The following is a 17,208-nucleotide window of genomic DNA, read 5'->3' as shown; positions in this document are numbered from 1 at the left end:
GTGAATGGGAAAAACACTTTTTCTTGCAGGAAATGATGGGTTTGAGGTTAAGATACTGCATCCAGATAGGAGTTCGATTTATGGCTTTTGTCACATGCAGCATTTTATAGTTCAGAAAAGTCACTTAGTCAACCTTTGCCTCAATCCCTGTCTTGTAAAATGGGAATAATACTTGTCTCGCACCATTTCTCTAACATTTTCTACAGAATTTAAGTGCTTGGGGCAAGGACTGTCTCCTTAATATGTAGCTACAATGCCTAGCACAATATAGATTTATGAGTTGGGGTCTCTAGGCATTTACACTTAATGATATATCTTGCTTGAATATAAAGAAATAGCATTTGGGCTGCATCCATTCAATACTAACATTTCAAGGAAAGTTAAACTCATGAGTGGGAAGAAAGGCGTTAAACTTGGTGATAACTAGAAGCCAGCAAAAATAAGGGCGCCTCTGAGCAGATCTAACAGCTTCAGTATACTTGTTTTTGCAGGATAAATGTATTGAACATGCCAGGGACTCTGAAGTGATCACTGATTGTACTTGGTATTCAGAAGTGATACTATTTCACCCAAACATATAATTGCCATGAAGATGAATGGAGGGCCCAACTGGGAGTGTTCTTTTCTGTGAAATGATATGGACCCCATCTAGATCTTCAGAAGTGTTTGGAACCAGTGGATCAGCAGCATAGACATGTACTGCTTCAACTAATGGAGTAACGATAGAAGTTCTTTCTTCTGTGTAGATTAGTTATTAGGGAGAAATAAGAAGCTGCTATTATGCAGGGAAGCCTAATGCTCTATTCTAGATTCTGAGGGAAATTTGTACTCTGGTTACAAATTCATCTCTTTCTGCCCAGTCTTTTGTGTTCTCTACAGTCTGCTTTCAGTTGCTTATACTCTTTCCTTATTCCCTTCCCCCATGGCTTTTTTGTATCTCCCCCTTTACTTCTCATTCCTTACACTTGTAAAACCATATGACCCCATGTAGAGGGGTTTGGAACCTGTAGTTGCTGCATGGACACCTACTGATGGACAAACTTGGACTAGGTTTTACAATGTCTGCCACATACAAGAATGTCACTGACCGATTGTGCTGAAGAAGTTGCATGGAGAAAAGCACTATGTCAAGGCATTGTTAATGGAAAGATGGGTGTCACAGATTTGTCTGAACTGCTGCTGTTATTGTCAAGGTGGATGAAATGAGCCTTGTCTTTTGAAGAAGGCCCAAATTGATCCTTGCATTCAAGCATGCCTGTTTATACTGGTAAGAAGTACATGGACGGCTTTATACTGCTTTTTACCTGCAATATGTCAGGCTCTGAAAAAAGAAACCCACGGATTTATTAAATGAGCAAAAGTCCATAATGCTTTCTTGATGTCAAGACTGTTACTTGTCTACAAAGCCAACAAACAGGGATAACAAGCTCAGTTTTCATGGAATTCCTAAACTGATTGGACCATAAACTTAATGGTAGAAAGATTTTGGTGCTGGACAGTTCTTCTTTGCATCTCTTATATGTGATATTACAGAAAGGCAAATTAATATTTATTCCTGATGACATGATCTCAATCCTGCAGTCTCTTGGCCAAGGCACTATTAAAAGCATGAAGACTACAATACCAAACTGAATGTGACAGGTTAATGATGGGAATTGAAACTCTAGCATCTGCTAGTTTCAGCTGACTCAGCCGTCTAGAGTCAGTCTTTCTCGTACTGAGTCATTCTTGGGACTCTAAAGCTGATACTAGAGCAGGGGTGGGCAAAATGTGGCCCATGGGCCAGGTGTGACCCACCAGGCCATTCTATCTGGCTTGCGGGGCTGCTAAAAAATGTAGAAAATTAATATTTAGCTGCCCCTGGCTGCCTGTTATGCGGCCCCCAATGACTTGCCAAAACTCAGTAAGTGGCCCTCTGCCTGAAGTAATTGCCCACCCCTGTGCTTGAGTAATTACAAATGGTAGAATTACGGCTGTCAACACAACTTGCATAGAAGCCAAGAAAGAAGATTCTCCTTTGGAAGTAATGCTACTTCAAACTTTTGAAGAATGGGTGGCTGTTTACAAGTTGCCTGTCACTTCAGAGTTGAGTGAACAAGATATCAAAGAGTCACCCAAGCTACAAAAACATGTTTAGCATGAAGACTGTAACAAAGTTGAAGCAAAATAATGGCCTATCTATACTGATACATGGGGCACCATTTAATTTTCTTTTTGACCTTCAGAACAAAGTGAGTGTGCAATAGATAGGGACCGCTGTAATTCAGGCTCCAGGTGGGGGAAACGTGGGCTCCTTGCAGGCTCACTGGAGTCAATTTCCGGTGTTTTTCAGGGCGGGCTCTCCCACACCTCTGGCTGAGGTAGCTGGCCATGGGGCTGATTACCACTGAACAGCAGCCACACAGGCTATTCTTTAGCTGTTTTAAGGAAGTGAAGCACACCACATCTTAAACAACAATGTATAAATAAAGCTCACCACTTAAAGTTTGTAATGAAACCATAATAAATAAACTTTATTAAACAACAACTTTTATTGAATGCTGACTTTTATGGAATGCTGGCCCTCCGGCAAAGTCCACTGCTGCAAAAGCCATGTTCATGATTGACAGCAAGCATGGAGCACCAGTGACATTTGCTGGCAACATAGACTGTTTTTATGGCGTGAACACTTGGACATAGAGTGAGGCAGTGTTTTGCCAGTGTATAGCTCTGGAAACAGCTCCCTGGCAGAGTCCCAGAATACAGTTATGTTCATGCACAGGTGGCACTCTTTGACACTGCTGACATAAGTGGGATATTCCCACTTGTACGTTTTCCCTCAACCAGGAATGGACTTGAGCAGCTGAATATCAAAGCTGGGTCAAAAATTTGCACTGCCCTTGGGAATGGGACAGCCAGTTGCCTGAACCTTGGTGGATTACTTTTGGCAGTAGTGGTGGGCTGTTCAGTTTGGGGGAAATTATTTTTGTGGTTTTTGATCATAATTTGGCAAGAACAAATTGTAAGCAGATTCTGCAACTGGAGTTGTCTTAAAATACTGATATGCAGGGGGAGAGTCTCATAAAACAAGTTTTTGGTTGGTGGTTTAAATGGTTTCCAGGCATGGAGCAAATTGCTTCAGTTTTAAGAAATAAAGCTAAAAGGAGAATGTTTTCTGTTGTAAACTTTTTTTTTTCTCTTTTCAGTGTTTTGTATCATACTTGCGTTCAATCTACCTAATGAAAAACAAAGAAATATTTGATGTTTTCATGTTGCCTCTAGCAGAATATGCACTGTAAGTATGATATGATATAATGTGTAGCACCTAATATGAAATGCTTATGAATAGAAAAGCCTTGTTTCTTGTATTTCTTTTAATTGTGTGGCAAATACCCATTTTATCTTGTTTACAAATGGAGTTTAAATTTCTTGTAACATTTATGTTTTTCCTGCTTTCCCAAGGAAAGCTTTTTTACATTTCCTCATTCTTCCTTAAAGAAAATTAGAAAAATTTGATGCTGCACCACAAAGAGTAGTAAAAATGTTAATGCTAGATGCAAAATCTTGAGGTTTATGAAGTGAAGTGTGTTTTAAGACAATGGAATATTATATTTATTTCTATTTTTCATCTGTTTACAACATCCTTGAGCCTACAAGCTGTTTTATAGTGACTGTCCTTTTTAGTTCTTCTGAAAAGGAGAGTATAATAAGGCAGAATAAAGATGATACATTACATCTTCATTTTGAATGTAATGGAGGCATTGTTCCTTGAAGGTAAATATTTTTAAATGAGATTTAGCGTAGCTGATGATTTGAAATGACTGTGTGATTAGTTTGTTTGAAATGCCAGTCTTTTGAATATTGTGTTGTCTGAGACAGCAGTGGCCACTGTTATCAAAATATTTATGCTCAAGTCAAGGCTGAGACTGGACCATGTGGTCCCTTTTCTGAAGCTGCTCTTGTGCTACAGAATCTCAACTTGGATTTGAAAGCAAAAATGTTCCTAGCTGTTGTGTCTGTGGAGCTGCACTTCATTTCTAGAATTTGTGTTTGCAAATAGATTGAAGGAAGCTTGTAGAACTCTTATCTACTCTTGCTTGTCTCAGAGGATGGTTTATGCATGTATACAGTGACAGTAATTTAAACGTAAACAGTGGTTACTGCAGCTCAAAGTATGGAAGGTGGAGAAGGACTGTTACATTCTAAAGGTATGTATGGCTTTCTGGAAATGACATCCTATTTCCGTGCTGTCACTGCATTTAGGATGTTTTTGCACCATTTCCCCCCTTGCATCTGATTGAAGCAGCCAAAAAATCAGACACAAAGAAGTGAATCTTAGAGAGCATTTCTGTCTTCTAAATCTCTGGGGCCTCAGGAGCACCCTTCCTTTAGTTAAAGTAGGTTGTCTGGGTGTGTGTTAATAAAACATGCACTAGAAATCAATTTAGAGAAATATAAAGTATATATTGAAAATAGAGAAATACAGAGACAATTTAGAGAAATATGTTGAAAAGATTCATGATTGGGGATCCATCCTCTTTCTTTTCTTTCTTGGTAGATGTTTCTGGTGATTTGCTAGAAGTTGCTACTTGGGGACTTCATGGATCTTAATGGTTTTGGGATTCTTTTTTGCCTTTGAGAAAACCCTGGTTTAAAAAGCATGTGTGCTCATATTTTCAAATGTATCCAATAATAAAATATTAATTTCTACTTTGTTTTCCTGCTTTGGAGGATGTGATCAATTTTTGTTAAGAAAGGGAAGAGAGCAACCACATAAGTTGCCTCAAAGAGCATCCTCTCCTTTTTCTTCCTCCTCACTCCCATAAGACCCTTTTTGTGATATAGAGGTTTATTGCCGTTAATATACTTAAGAAATAACAACTAGTGATTGTCTTCAGAGGTTGCTTCTATCTTTTGCAATAGGCCTGTATCCGGAGTGCTGGAGAGTCTGTATTCATATGGGGAATCTGTATTGCAGCGACAGTGTATTGGGTTCAGCAAGTCTGTGTTGTAAAAATCTGTTACTATTTTAGGAAGGCTTTTGTTTATTGCCTCAGCCTGTTCCTGTGTTGAGAGAGAAGCATAAACTAAATGTGCTTCTTGTTTCAGAAAATGTGCCTTTGAGTTTTCTTTCTCAAAGAAATGGTACAAATCACAGTTTTGGTATGAAAAAAAGGTTTTTACAGACATCACTGTGAAAGTTCCACATCCATTCCTAAATATTCGTATAGTTTAGCTCTTTATGTATAGCTCCTATGTTTGTGGCCTTCTAATTAACCATAGTATTTATCAGAATTACAGTTTGTACCATTCATTTTCATTTATATTGCTTCATTAGTGACCTGGATGAGGGTGTGGCGAGCATCCTGTTCCAGTTCGCTGATGACACCAAGCTGTGGGGTAAAGTGAATACACCGGCAGGCAGGGACCGCATCCAGGCAGACCTGGATAGAAGTGGGCGGATCTGAACAGGATGCGGTTCAACAAGGACAAGTGCAGGGTGCTGCACCTGGGGAGAGGGAACCAGCATTATGGTTATAGGTTAGGGGCTGACCCTCTCAATAGCACAGAGGCAGAGAGGGATCTTGGAGTCAGGATTAACTCCAGGATGAATAAGAGTCGCTAATGCAACGAAGCAATAGGCAGAGCCAACTGCACCCTGTTCTGCATCAACAGGGGCATTGCTAACAGGTCCGGAGAGGTCTTGTTCCCCCTCTATGTGGCGCTGGTCAGGCTGCAGCTGGAGTACTGTGTCCAGTTCTGGGCGCCGCACTTCAAGAGGGACATGGAGAACCTGGAGAGGGTCCAGAGGAGGCCACTCGTATGGTTGAGGGCCTCCGTGGCTAGCCCTATGAGGAGAGGCTAAGGGACCTGAATCTCTTCAGTCTCCGCAAGAAGAGACTGAGGGGGGATCTTTTGGCTGCCTACAACCTTATCAGGGGCCACCAGCATGGACTTGGGGAAAGTCTGTTCACCAGGGCCCCCCTTGGGGTCACCCAGAACAATGGCCACAAGCTGAGGGAGGATAGGTTTAGGTTAGATATTAGGAAGAACTACTTCACTGTAAGGGTGGCCAGAGCCTGGAATAGGCTTCCCAGAGAAGTGGTGCTCTCACCTTCCCTGGAAATCTTCAAGAGGAGACTGGATAGGCACCTGGCTGGGGTCTTATGACCCCTCCCACCCCCAGTACTCCTTTCTGCCCATGGCAGGGTGTCGAACTAGATGATCTGTCTAGGTCCCTTCCGACTCATTGATTCTATGAACCAATACTGCACTGTGTTATGTAACCTTAATAAATATGAATCACTGTGAACTTGTAAGGTGGATGTTATATAAAGTTTTAGTCTAAGTAAATTTTGCCAAACTTAAAATGAATGCTGTCAAACTTCACAGTATACCATGTATTTCATTGTTTTTTTTAAATTTTTTTTTATCAGATTTCGTAAAGTATTTTAGAATGTACTGGGAATATTTCCTCATATTTCTCTACCTGTAAAGTCAGTTGCCTTCATTAGGAGACCAAGTGAGAGAGGCTTATTAGAGAGCTGTAAAAATGATCTTAAATTACCTTTTTTTTTTTCTATATACAAATGTTAGCAGCTAAACCTGTCTCTAACATCTAGAACTAGAAGAGGTGGCTTGGCTAGTGATAGGGGGACTCTCCTCTTTCAATAATGTAGAGCTCCTCTTAGAAGTTGGGGTGAACCAATAAAGATTTTGTTGGCCGATACTGATAGCTGATTATTAACCACCCATATTGGCCAATGCCAATCCAATAACCAATTTACTTTAAAACGCCTTGCAATGGGCCTGACATAAATGCAATAAATGCCTGACATAAATCAATTTTTTTTCGCATGCTCTAGCAGCCTTCTGCGTCACATGTATCAATATCTTGGTGCTTAAAAATGGCAGCAGGGCTGTTTGAACTAAAGCTCGTTGAATGCTTGTGGGGATGCTTTTAAGCGGAGCAGGGCTGAGTGGGATGAGGACGTATGTGGACTGCTTGCTTTGGGCTTGGGGGTCTTTGCTTTGCTGCCTTCCCCTTGGGAGCCCTGTGCCAGCTGTGCACTCCCTCTTTGCCTGCAGTGGGAGGCACAATTCACTGCCCCCACTGCTCCTGGGTGGGCAGGGGGCGTGTGGCTGGCGTGGGGCTTCCAAGTGAAAGGCAGCAGAGCAGAGAGCCCTGAATCCACAGTAAGCAGCCCACGTCTGCCCCACACACAAATCTGGGGGTCTGCCTGACCACCCCATGCTTCCCCCAGGGGTGCACACAGTGGTGAGGAGCCTTCCCCCCGACAACTACTAGTTGAGCTGCTCGTGGCTCTATCCCATTCCCAGCCCTGGGTCCTGTGCAGTGCCTTGGCTAGGTAGTGTCTCTACCCTTGCTCCTTTCCCTCCCTCACCGTGAGACTTTCAATCTGCCCCCTCCACACCCCTTCCCTTCCATTCCCCCATGACCCTTCCCCTCCATAGACTTCCCTGCAGGGAGGTGCTCTCCATGCTGCCCAGCTGTATTCCTGGCCACATGCATGGGTGCAAGTGCACATGTGGACACACTGCCCCCTGCGTCTTGCTCCCAGCAGCCCCGAGGAGGACCCCTTGCAGGCTGGAATGCTGCCCATCTGCAAGGGAAAAACCACCATTTCCTGTGGGAACCCAGGCATCTGGGGGGGCTGGCCCCACAGGGGAGAACAAACCCAGGTGTCCAGGGTCCTGGCCAGAATGCCTGATTATCTCTAAACATTATTGGCTACAATGTACAAAGATAACCAATAGTCCACAATGTTATTTCCCCTTTTATCGATACTGATCTGATAGGCAACCAGTATATCGGGTGCACCTCAGCTTAGCAGTCCTGCAGAGCCATGTGAAATTGCACTCAGAGTAGTAACTGAGTAGTACCGTCCCATGACTGGCTATTAGCCATATGTCATTTTGTGTGTGGAAAAGAGGGTTCTCAGAGCTTGTGGGAGAAAAAAGCATTACCCTGCATCCAGTTTTGGGCCTCGCAACTCAAAAAGGATATGGAGAAGCTTGAGAAAGTCCAAAGAGCCATACACATGATCAGAGGCCAGGAAAACAGACCTTATGATGACAGGCTGAGAGCCATGAGGCTCTTCAGCCTGGAAAAGTGCAGGCTCAGGGGTGATCTGATGGCCACCTATAAGTTTATCAGGGGTGACCACCAGTTTCTGGGGGAATGTTTGTTCACCAGAGCGCCCCAAGGGATGACTAGGTCCAACGGTTATGAACTCCTGCACGACCATTTCAGGCTGGACATAAGGAAGAATTTCTTTACTGTCCGAGCCCCCAAGGTCTGGAACCAAGGTCTGCCACTGGAGGTGGTTCAAGCACCTACATTGAACATCTTCAAGAGTAAATTGGATGCTTATCTTGCGGATATCCTATGACCCCAGCTGACTTCCTGCCTTTTGGGTGAGGGGCTGGACTCGATCATCTTCCGAGGTTCCCTCCAGCCCTAATGTCTATGAAATCTATGAAACCCTAAATTGTTGCCTTTTTGTGAAACAAGGCAACCACTGGAAACTATTTGGAGGCTGGAAATATTAGATTACCATATTTACTCGAATAGAAGACAACCCTGATTATAAGATGACCCCCCCAATGACTGGATTCTATATAAGAAAAAATTATAAATTTGTTTTGATTTTCAAGGCATGCAAGCTAATTATGGGAAGTTTGCCTGGAATTTGTCTCCCTCCTACTGCTACAACAAGGAAAATAAATCTGGGGGTCAGATTTCCTCTGCCCCCTCCAACTGACTGCATATTTTTGACCAAAGATGATAGTAATTTTTTTTTTTTTTTTTTAATAAAAGTTTTTTCTGTAATTTTCTTGACAGGAATTTTTTTATTTTTTTTTCTACATATTTCCTAAGGGAAAAATTATGCTTTTTCTGTATGGTATTTGTATTGCATTGGGAATTTTTTTTTTTACAATTTAAGACTGATATTTGACTGGTCAATTGTCTGAACCTTATTTGACCAGTCAAATACCCAACCTCTTTAATGAGAGAGGGATTAGTTAGAAAAGAGCAGAAGGATGGTCAGGTGCTTTAGAGCTGTGCTTGCCTGGCTGCTATGCCAATGCAGACTGTTCCTGTCATGGCAAAGATTCCTTTGATTTGTAGAGGGGACAGTTTTGGTGTCCTCTTTGATGGCACCAAGGGCTGCTGACCTGTTCATCCCCCCAGGTCCATTACACTACTGCATGTTGGAGCTTGGCAGTGCAGAGCTGCACTGGACCTGGGCAGCTGGGAGCAGTGCCTGTGTAGCTAAACTCCCCTGGCCCAAATTGGACTGGAGCCTGGCTGTTCCAGCCCATGTCTTGGAAAGGCTGCTAGCTGCTGGATTATGAAACTAGTTGCTAGACAGCTGTAGGAAGTTGGAGCTGAGAAATTGCAAGGTCTCCTGGATCTGGAAGAGGATGTGGTTCTAGGGTTGGTTGTTCTAATGCTAAGCCTGTCATTTTGGCTAAACACCACTGCCTCAGAATGCACGTTGACCATGTTTGAGATTTGTACTCTACTTGTAACTCTGCTTTGTGCAGCCTGTCAATTACTAGAGTAAACTTACCAATGAAAGGGAGGGAGAGGCAGTATTTACACCCTTTCTAAGGTAAGAGTATGAGGCTTTCCTCAATATTGGCTGTGAAATACATGGAAATATGAACCAGAAGTCAATATATAGGAAGCTTCACTTGTGCTCCTGGCTTCCAGCTCATTGCACCTGCCTAGATGATGGAACCGGTGGCTGGATTTGTCCGAAATGCATTATGTCCTGCAAAATTTAGTATGTTTAAAAGCCTTGCACGTCTTTGTTCTACATACATTATTCAAAACAGAGGTTGGAATAAGAACACTATTGTATTTACTTGCATACTACATGCACCTTTCTCTCTAAAAGTTGGCCCTCCAAAACTGGGATGCATGTCTTAAGCAGGGAAGCTGATTTTTCCACACTGGCATTGAAGCTGCCATGGCTGTGCTTTTCCTAGTCCTGGAGAAAAGGGTAGAGTGCAACTTTCCGTGTCATAGTTACTTTTAACTCTGTTATAGCCGCTGAGCAGTAGAAGCTGCATCTAGAGAATTAGTGATTCTGAAAGTGGCGCTCTATTCCTCCTGCCTAGTGCTAGCCTTCAAATCCTTTTTTTTCCTTTATTCTTCCTTCCCAAAATAGGTTGTGTGCATTATTTGGGGGTATGTGGTGAGTAAATATGGTATTGACAACTTTTGCATAAATTCTTCCATCCAGGAAGAGCACACATCAAGTGCTGAAACTTCCTTAACCTGACGAAGGGTTTCTGAACCTGGAAGCTTGCTTAAAAATTGTTCTCCAACTATTTAAGTTGGCCTAATAAAAGATATCAGATTCACCCAAAGAACCTTTTCTGCCTAAAAATAATTAATTCTCTCTACAAAATCCTAGCACTTGCTCGGCAGATGGTAATTTACTGTTAATTCTGCAGGCAGTATGCAGATTACCTAATGTCCAGACAAATTTGGCATTTCCATTACATTTTCTGTTGCTCATTGCTGTGTAGTCATAGTGAACTAGCAATTTTTCTCTTCAGTTCCTCTGACAACTTCTGCAGGGATCCATACACTTCTCTAGACATGCTGGAGATTTGTCATCTTCAGAGCAGTTGTGTTCTCTGTGGTATTCTTTTATAATAAATAGCTATTGTTAGCTAGAGGAAGGCTATCACAAGCCATTTGGTGACAAAAACCAGCCTGTGTTTAAATAGAAATGTGAGTTTTTCTTTTCTTCATTGTAAAGACAGCTTTGAAAATATTGGCCGATATAAACAAATGGTAGGCTAGAAAGGAATAATGGGTTAGGATGTTTTGCAGGAGCTGACGAGGATGGGGTGGGTGAGGGGCAAAGGAAAGGTTCTTTTCCAGACATGGTCCAGGATGTCTGGGGTGTTGATTTTCAGCAGACAGCTTAAGCTGGACCTGAGTTTGGTGAAAAGTTATCAATTATTGCAAAGGCAAGTGGGAGGTGTGGCAAAAATATTTTTTTTTGGGGGGTGGGGTAGGCTTACTGAGAAATACTAAGGTTGTTATAGCTTATTAAAATGTTCATCAGTCTCTATAGTCACAACAAGTAGGCAGCTGCCACACTGAGTGTGGCTGGTGCTGCTACAGTAAGTGCTGCAAAGGGAACTAACTTTTACTATGTTTGCATACCTTGAGTCTGCCAGTACAACCAGCATGTACTGCTCACTGCCCAGCCCCACTGTGACATGTCCAGTGACACCTGTAAAGGACAGAGAGTGAGGCCAAATTCCTGCTGAAGCCTGCCTTTTTCTGCGGGTACCTGCCTGCCCAGTCCCAGGCAGATTTGAGCTGGGACTAGGAAAGGACCTGTTCTCCGCACATAAGATGGGGCTGACCTGTTCCTTGATGCCAGCTGTGGAAGGTGTGCCCACATGAAGAAGCAAAGCTGAATCTTTTTTCATGGCTTAAAACCCAGCTAACTACCAGCTGGGATCTATTACTGACTGCTGATGAAAATTTTGGTAGTGAATGCGTAGTGCTGCTTCAAGCCGGTCAGTACCATGGGAAGCAGATTTAAGTGGTGGCCCTGACAGTTCTGGCACACTGGTGGTTTTTTTTTAAATCCACGTGGGTTCATTGGATTTATCTGCTGTTGGTTATGCAGATCAACCGTCTAGCACAGTAAGTGTCTTTAGACAGTACTTTGTATGTGTTTGAGTGAGGAACTCCACTTTTTTCATTTCCTCACAGCTGTGCATCCTCAATATAGAGATTAATTTATTCAGCCGTAAAATTCTGCAGTTGTTAATTACTGGGTTAAAAGCAAGAGTACAGATTGTCATATATGTCTCAGTTGACTGAAAACCATATGATTTTAGGTACATTTTTTGTACCACATTGCAGTCATCTTCTGAGAAACTTTACCTTTTCCATTGGTTGAGTGTACTTGAACCTGAAATGCACTCTGGATTTGAGGGAGTTGACTTCCACTGTGGTCTAAGCACATATGACTAAATGGGAAATGAACAGCAGCACTGAAGTAGGAATGATGTATGAATTAGTGTGTGGAAATCACTGTGTATTATTATAATCAGGTAGAGTTTGCAACCCACATAGGACCCTTGTGTGGAGGCAGTGAAACATGTTTATCTAAGTAGCTACAGCAATATAAAAATACATGCCATACAAAGTAGCTGTTGTCTTACAAAAACAACAGCTACTTGGAAAACACCCTAAACCAAGTCCCTTCCCTCACCAGCACTCATCTTTCCATTCTTTCAGGCAAAATAGTGATGGAATAGGCGCACCCAAACTGTTGCCTAAAAGAGATGATGGGACTTGTCAGTTGTCATGATCAAAGACTGGTTCAAAATGAGATTGGATTAGTATTAAGAAAATATGACTACAGATTCTAAAGGAGCGGCCTTATCATAACTGATGGTTTTCTGCAGGAGTGTTGATGATCCTTCCCAAGATCATCTTGTTTCTAGTGTCTAAAGCAGTGGTTTTTAACCTTTTTAGATTCATGGTACCCCCTGGTAGACTCCAGGCACCTCTTGTGAGGTTTGTGGCACCCCATTAAAAGTGTCAACTCTTACTTTTTACTTGATTTTTGACAACAGAGAGTACTTTTTTTTGTTGCAAAGACCTCAGAAAGACCGCAACAGATTAGGATACTTTTTTAATACTTAAGGATTCCTATTTGAAATTTCTGGGTTTGTCTTGTGGATTATATTTGCACACTTAACAGTACTAACACTGAATGGCACCTCGTGGCACCTCTGAAAGGATCTCAAGGCACCCTGGGGTACTGCATCACCATGAGTGAGAATCACTGGTTTACAGTCTCTTTCTGAACTCACCCTTCCCAGAGAAAGTTGGTAGAAATTTTCTCTTACCATATACCTGACATTTCCATGGTAGGTTATACCAGCCATGAAAGGGCATGGTTCAACTAGAAACCTTTTCTTAGTGCCCCCAAAATACAGATTCCCCCACACTTTATCTGATTTTAGCTCAAATCTTGCACTCAGTAAATATCTTAAACTGTTGACTTTTGACTTCTTGAATCCTGTGGCCCACTCTAGCTTCCCCCCAGAGCCTCTTTCTGAGTGTTACCCCCAATTGCATACACAGTCCCATAGCACACCTTCCTTTTTGTCCTCTTGCCAGACCTGTTGCAAATAACCAAGCTGGGTCTGCATGTACTACCCGTGAAATGGAAGCAGCGCAACTCTGGTCATGTGTTGTGCTGTGCTGGGATTAATTCGCCCATCTACAGCACTTCATTAAGGTGGCTCAGCTGCTTCCCGTTTGGTAGGTAGTATGCCTAGAGCAGCCCCACCTGACCTGGGTGGCTTGGCTATCCTCATCTCTTAACTTTCTCTGTATCGGACCTTATGACATTGCTGCAGTCCATTTGTTGAAAAGCACTATCTTTAATGATTGCCTAGAGACCCTAAATAGGATAGTGCAAGTCTGATCAAAACTGGATGGAACTGAACTGGAGAAGAATTTGATCCGTCAGACTACAACCTAAGTAGGGTACACCAAAGTACACCAGAAACAATAAAGTCTGAGCACTTTTATCTCTACAATAGATACAATTCTCTCTTAGTGAAAAAAACTGGCTGTTCACAGGAAAGACAGATCATCCATCACTGCAAGCAGTTCTGTTCAGGGCAGTATAGATGCTACAGTGGGGAAGAAATATTTTTGTCTCACATTTCAGCCTCTGCAAAAGATTTCATAAGTTTTGTTACTAGTGAAACACTGTTGGCTTTTTCCTGAACTTAGCTCAGTCTCGTACTTGAGAAATCTCATAAACTGTTAGGGGCCTCAGATCATTTGAATACTTCTTAACCAAAAAGATACAGGTCTGGTTTCAGGTTCATGAAAATGTGCCTGTGATTTTTTTTTTTTTTGGTTTGTTTTTTTTTACAGGCCTCAGTCTTTCCTCATTTTTAGAGCATTTAGGAGCTATTTCAGCTCAACCCTTTCTTATCTGTGATGTAGATAACAGCAAGCAGTTTTCTTTAAGCATGTTAATTTGTGCATCTTGAATCTGTATTGGAGTAGACACAATTTCTTATTATGAATAAGATGCTCTTTTAATGCTGGCTAATAGATAATGTGACTAAGGCAGCTTCACAGTTGTTATTAATTAGAGCAGTCTGGTAAGTTGACTCATCACTAGGCCTGTTCTTATTTTTTCTATTTTCAATATTTTTTTTTTACCTAGCCGAGTTCCTAGACTGTAGAACAGGTGATTGACAAAGTGATGTGGAAGGATTTTATGTACTGTCAGCAAATACCTGTGCCTTAAACTGCTTCAGGAAATACTTTCATGTTGGCAGAATCTTTTTAACAATCCCTTGGTTTTATTTTAACCATAAAGAAATCAGTGTTAAATACAAAGGTATTTGGCTTTTACACTATTCACAGCATACTAATAAGACTTACCAACAGAATGTGTCTCAAACTTGGTAAACAGTACTTGTAGCTTAACATTGAAATAAGGGATTGAATAGGTATCAGATATATTATTAGGTAGCTGAGGGTTATTTACCTCCAGCTCACCATCCAGACTAGGGAGAGGAGTTCAGATGAAATAGAGATATTGCTATGACTTAATGTAAACTAAAGATATGTCCAACCCATCCTGGTTCTTGGGTAGACAATGACATTGTTTATTTGCCATGAGAATAGGTTTTATTTTGAAAGTTGGGCTGTTTGTAAGAACTCAGTTTTGTTTTGAAAGGGTTAGGACAGCTGCCTAATTTTAGTCGCTCATAATTTGGATTATACTGAACGACATCCTTCATTTTATATGTGCATAACCTGGACTGTTCCTAATAATCTGAATTCTAAGTCTTTTATTAAGCACAATTTAAGCCTGGTAGGCCATTCATTTCTGTTATACTTTTGACATGCTTGCCAGTAACTAGTTTTTGGCTTTAAAAAAAAAAAAAGTGTTATCATACTTTACACTCCAAAACTTATCCCCCTAGAAGTCTTTGTTCCCCATTCTTAAATCTTCCCTAAAATAGTCACTGAATTGGACAGGCTATGTCAGGATTGTAGCTATTTTATTCAGCTATGTATAGATGTTCACTGACCCAGTTCACTCCACAGGTGGCATCTTGCCATCCCTGTTATCTTTAGAGGCTAGACAAACTTTCACTGTGTCAAATCCAGTGTTATACATATGATACTGTAGAGATTTAATTTTGGTTTTAGTACTCGGATCAAAAACATTTACTCTTAGAAATTGGTTTAAAATATCCTGTCATTCTCCCAAAAAGTCACTTCTTGACTTCCAAACGTAAGATGAAATCCTTTATCCAATCGCATTCTGTGCTTTACTGAAATTCTGTTGTTATCAATTAGAGACTTGTAACAATTTGAAGACTGTTGGGGTTTTTTTTTTTTGGGTGGGGGGGGGGACATTATTCATAGGTCATTGTACGCATCAGTATGAGGAGCTTACCGATGATGAACTTGCCTGACTTTTCTCCTTCACCATGAAGGAACTTGAGTCCAAGATCCTGCTCATGGGAGTCATTTCATGGATGTTGCCTTGTTAAGACTGGAATGACGTAGAGGAAAGCTGGGAGCTGAGATCACTGTTCAGTGTCCTAGCATGTTCAGCTCCAGAGATGGCAAATTCTTTAGAAAGAAACAAAAGCAAAACAAAAAAACCTCATAAAGAAAATCTGAGAGAAAGGTATGGGGAATCCTTTGGGTACTCTGGCTGTTAATGTTTCAGGAAAGCTTTCCAGGTAGTTCCCAGCTTGGGAGAAATCTTAAAAAGGAAAATCTGCAAGTGAGCTAGCCACAAGTTTTCTGAGACATAGCAGCCTAACGGGAGGAGTTTTAGAGACTTCTCTTCCTAGGGATGGGCCCAATCTAGATGTGAAAAGATTGTGTGCAGGTCACAGATTTGAAGACCAAAATCTAACAACTTTTATAATGAAGACTGTAGGATTTCTCAGAGTAATTTCTGCATCAAGCCCATGTCTTGTACATAAGAATATAGGACTGGAATTGAATAGTCATCTTCAGAGTCCAGTCCCCCACTTATTACCATGTAACCAGGTAACAGAAATTTAGTTCACAAGAACATATGTTTCCTTACTTCTTGCACACCACAGGCATAAAAAGAACAGAGTTTCAAATAAATGTTTGGTGCCACTGGAACAGAGATAGAGACAAGGAGGCTGCCAGTGCATTGGCATCCTGCAGTAGCAGGAAATTTGTTTAGTTAAGCATCCTTAGGTGATATGTGCTACTGATAAGGGCAAGGAAAACGCAACTATCCTTGTGAATCTGACTGAGGGGAGGGGGAGACTTCCTGAGACCCCAAATCTGTTAGTTTAAGCATGTGAGCAAGGCATCATAACCTGATATCTGAAATGTTTGTCACTACTGTTTAAGGCTGTCAGTCTGCCTTAGTTGGTCTTTCATTTCTAGTTTTGGCCAATTAATCTGTGCTTGAGAGAAAGGTGAAGAAGTACAGAAGACAAATAAATAGTGCAGTCAGTGGGGAAATATTTCATCCTGTCCCCTACAGGGGACTGGCAGAAGCATGATATGGCACAGTATAATATAGTGCCATAAATAATGTAGGCGTGTATGTCCAATTTTGGGCCCACACTTTGGGAAAGATGTGGAAAGAATCCAGTGAAGAGTGTCAGAAATGGTTAGAGGCTGTGGAAACACGACCTATGAGGAAAGGCTGAAAGAGCTGATGCTGTTTTAGTCTGGAGAAGAGAAGATTGGGGGTGCAGTGGGGAGAATCTGATTAGCCTTCAGGTATCTGAAGGCAGTTATGAAGAAGGTGGAGATGGCTTGTTTCAGAGTTTAACTATACTTATAGTTAGAAAGTTCTTTCTAATCTCCAACCTAAATCTGGGGCTATTGCTTCTAGTTTTGTCCCTTACAGCTGCAGAGGAAAGACTATCTAGAGAGGCTGTGGAATCACCTCCCTGAAAATTTTCAAGAGCTGGTTGGAAAGGCACTTGACTAGGATCGATTTAGTGAGGGGTACTCATGCTTTGAGCAGGGGGCTGGACTAGGTGACCTCATGAGGTCCCCTCCAGCCCTACTTTCCTATAATCCTATTTTATAAATTCAAGAGGAAGGAATAGGCAAACTAAACCAATCCAGAAAGGATACCTGACCTAGCTCTGTTTCCCTGTGTG

The 17,208-nt window shown here is 41.7% G+C and overlaps 1 protein-coding gene across 1 annotated transcript in view; it reads left to right on the top strand.

Moving 5' to 3' along the window:
• The window catches only part of DDX10 (DEAD-box helicase 10), a 356,406-nt gene that overhangs the window by 51,979 nt on the left and 287,219 nt on the right, over positions 1 to 17,208 (top strand). Inside the window, exon 12 of the mRNA XM_090029503.1 lies at positions 3,186 to 3,274. Coding sequence (XP_089885629.1) covers positions 3,186 to 3,274 — 89 coding nt within the window. The remainder of the gene's footprint in view (positions 1 to 3,185; positions 3,275 to 17,208) is intronic.

This window comes from Crocodylus siamensis, chromosome 1, assembly GCF_052110815.1.
Source record: "Crocodylus siamensis isolate JL-2025a chromosome 1, ASM5211081v1, whole genome shotgun sequence".
In the NCBI taxonomy this organism is placed as follows: Eukaryota; Metazoa; Chordata; order Crocodylia; family Crocodylidae; genus Crocodylus; species Crocodylus siamensis.
This window is presented reverse-complemented; position numbering and strand designations above follow the sequence as displayed.